General features: G+C 47.5%; 1 protein-coding gene across 4 annotated transcripts in view; it reads left to right on the top strand.

Moving 5' to 3' along the window:
- The window catches only part of UNC13B (unc-13 homolog B), a 237,681-nt gene that overhangs the window by 203,628 nt on the left and 30,572 nt on the right, over positions 1-3,481 (top strand). For all 4 annotated transcript variants that reach the window (XM_027769818.1, XM_027769819.1, XM_027769820.1 and 1 more), the window contains 2 exons: positions 245-319; positions 804-1,023. In XM_027769818.1, coding sequence (XP_027625619.1) covers positions 245-319; positions 804-1,023 — 295 coding nt within the window. The remainder of the gene's footprint in view (positions 1-244; positions 320-803; positions 1,024-3,481) is intronic.

Genomic DNA, 3,481 nt, shown 5'->3' on the forward strand with positions numbered 1-3,481 from the left:
ACTCTTTGGATACTAGATATCCTGAAATAAGTGCTATTCTAATATTGTTAGAATAGTCTCCCAAGAGTTTTGTATTTTGTATCTTAACCTAGGACACTTGTTACCTGTTGCCTGGGGCAGTGCCTGTGAATGACAGTAAAAATAGAAAGTAGTAAGTTATAGTCAAATGAAAGTCACTGAAGTTCCTTCCCCTGGACTTTGTCTTTGGCAATGGCCAGGACTGATAGCAGGTCTTCTCTCACAGTCACTGGTCCAGTCCCGGAAGGCAGGAATTACTTCTGCAATGGCTACCCGTACCTCTCTCAAGGATGAAGAGCTGGTAAGTGACCCATGGGTTTTCGTGAATCCACTAGCTTCAGAGCTGGTAATCATCTCTGGAGCCATACCACTGGGGAATTCAAGAGTACTGGGCATTCTTACATTAGTGGGACACAGAGATAATGTCAGGTTTCAGTTTTCACAATAGGAGAGCCAAGAGTCTACACCAGAGGGTGAGGCTAAGTTTCATGTTGAAGGATATGACCACTGAGCTCAAGGTTTTATGGTGGACCTAGTACTCTCTGTTTTCCTGGAAAGCATGAATGCTGGGACCAGGCTTAGACTCAGCATCAGGTCAAACTTGAATTGGATAAGGTTGGGGGCTTCCTTCTGATAGGCTGGGCTATGGACTGGGCCAGCCTCCAGCATCTTCTGCATTGTCAGAGGAGAAGCCAGGGTCCTGACTGTCCTATGGGGTCTCAGTTCCTGCATCTCCCAGCAGATTCCTAAAGTCACTGATGGATAGTGGGGTATATATCTTTCAGAAATCTCATGTATATAAGAAAACACTACAGGCCTTAATCTACCCCATCTCGTGCACCACACCCCACAACTTCGAGGTCTGGACAGCCACTACCCCAACCTATTGCTATGAGTGTGAAGGCCTGCTCTGGGGCATTGCGCGCCAGGGCATGCGCTGCAGCGAGTGTGGAGTCAAATGCCACGAGAAGTGCCAGGACCTGCTCAACGCCGACTGCCTGCAGCGTGAGTGCCCCTGTGGGATGAGGGGTAGGGAGTGGGGTTGCAGGGCCTTTCCAAATAGTCTGCAGCAGAGAGCTAGAGTGGACCATCATTCCTTTCCTTCAGTCTGATTCTGTAGCCCTTTCCTTTTCAGAGAAGGTAGGGTCATAAACCAAGGGGCATTGTTTTTCCAAACAACACATCTTATTGTACCCGATTAAGCATCTTAGAAAAAATTCTTTGAGCTTTCTGTGATCTTCTTCTGGTGGAGCTGAAATCTCTTCCAGGATATATTGGATTGTTGGGAAAGTCATGATGCATTTTTGCATAGAAAAACAGAAAAATACATCATGACTTTCCTGGCAACCTAATAGTTGATCCCAGAGGCTGAGCTTAAGAGTGTGTACACCATGGTGGCCTAATTGTCTACTGAAACTAATGAGGAGAGAGAGAGAGTTCTATATTTTAGGCCTCACAGAGGGATCTCCTGAGGTCTACACTCTAGGACCCAGGGAAGGCAGCATTTATTCCATGCTTATAGATGGAACATTTAGACAACTGTGCCAGGAATAGAAGTTTCAGATGGATCAGGCAGAAATCCAGGAGGAGAGTGCGCCAGAATCCTAAGGCCCTGGCTAGATATGTGGCTTGTGCTGCCATGATGAAGCTGGGGGTGGATGGAGGAGCAGGGAAAGAAACAAGTTCCTGTCAAAGAAGGTGGTGGTGCTCCTTGCTGCCCTCCTGGCAGGCTTGCACTTGTAGTGGCTGGACCCTAGGAAGAACGGGGGTAGGGGGTGTGGGGAAATATCTTCCTGCCCATCTATGTCTCTCAGTTATTACTCAGAGCCAAGCCATAGCAACAGGAGCTTTAAAGATTGTTGTAGAAGAAGGGAAGGTCATCTTTAGACTCATAAAGCATGTCATTTTCTCAAGGACAGATGTGACATAAATAAGGGTCAGGGAGAGGCCTTGAGTAATTGTTCCCATAAAATGTCTTTCTCTGAAGAGCTCTGGATTAATGTCAGTGGCATGGCTATGTAGATGTGAAGAGATGGGTAAAACAGAGTCAGCAGTAGACTGACGATGGATGCCGGTGGTGGCTTTGCCTAAACCCATCATAAGGGGATGAAAAGCGCAGGTGCCAGCAGGCCCATCCTGTAATTGCTGAGAACTAGCAACCAGGCTGGCTGTGTAGGTTGTCCCTGGAAGCTTTCGGAAAATGTGGCTCTGTAGCCAGGGTGTCCAACTTCTCCTCAGGGATCTTTCTGAGGTCCTAGTTTAAGAAAGCAGTTGGCTTGGGATATGCTAAATGACAAGTAGAATGCAACCCTGGTCATTTTTCATTTCTCACAGAGTACCTTCTGCCTAAGGCTTCTATAAAGCAGAATGAAATGAATTGCCCTTCTATGGGCTCTTCTGGACAGAAAACCTGCTTCCCATGTTTCTGGGGTTAGGCTATAGGTGTTGGCCTTTATATTTGCTCTGAATTTTTAGAGTAAAGGCCTAAGGCTTTAGGGACTGGAGAGAGAGGTAAGATTCAGTCTAGAGAGCCAGTAAAGGAACGCTGGAGCCCCAACTGGCCCTCTGAGAAGCCTGGCTGGTGAAATAAATTGGAGAAGTCTGTGTTCTGCCTTGAGACTTGGGGCAGCAGGGAAAGCCTGCTGGCCTCTGAGATGAGCTGGCTGGGGCCTTGATTGTCAAGATGGCCTTTGGGCCCGTCAAATAATGATGGTTGTGACAATAATAGTGACCATTTATTGAGTACCTGCTAGGCCTTGGGCTAGATGCTTTATATATGCAACTAAAATAATGCTATTACAACCCTGAGAGATGAGCATGTTGTTTTCTCTCAGAAGAAACTAGTTTACTAAGTTGCTTGGAGCCAGAATTTCACTATAGGGCGCGTGGGCTCGCCAGACAGACAGAGACATAGAGACAGAAAGCGAGAAATCACCCCCCAGCGGGGATGGTCACGCTGCAATCCCTTCTGCTCCATTCTCCTCTCGGGACCTTGGGCACGCACGCACACGCGCCCAGCGTGAGTTTTAAGCCACCGGGTTTGGGAAGCAAACCGTGGTCGACTACGTGGGAGTCCAGTGACATAGCCATTATGCTAGCTGCTGGTTCCCCCAGAATTTGAACTCAAGTCTGCCTGGCAGACTTTTTTTACTATACCACACTATTTTCTGACATTAAATGCACTGGAGGGACCAGCAGATGGTGTGGTGGTTGTGTCGCCAAACTCCCACATGGCTGACCATGATCTGAGTACTGGACCTGGCAGCTTGCTTTCTTATTTTCCCTCTCTCCCTCCCTAGCTCTCTGGTCAAATTAAACAACAATAGCAACAACAACAATAATAATAAAAATTACAGAAAATAATTCTTTTGGGAACCAGCAGTTAGCGTAATGGCTATGTCGCTGGACTCCCATGTAGTCGACTGCGGTTCGCGTCCCAGACCCGGTGGCTTAAAACCCACGC

The sequence above is a fragment of the Tupaia chinensis genome, unplaced genomic scaffold (assembly GCF_000334495.1).
Source record: "Tupaia chinensis unplaced genomic scaffold, TupChi_1.0 Scaffold000093_1, whole genome shotgun sequence".
Lineage (NCBI taxonomy): Eukaryota > Metazoa > Chordata > Mammalia > Scandentia > Tupaiidae > Tupaia > Tupaia belangeri.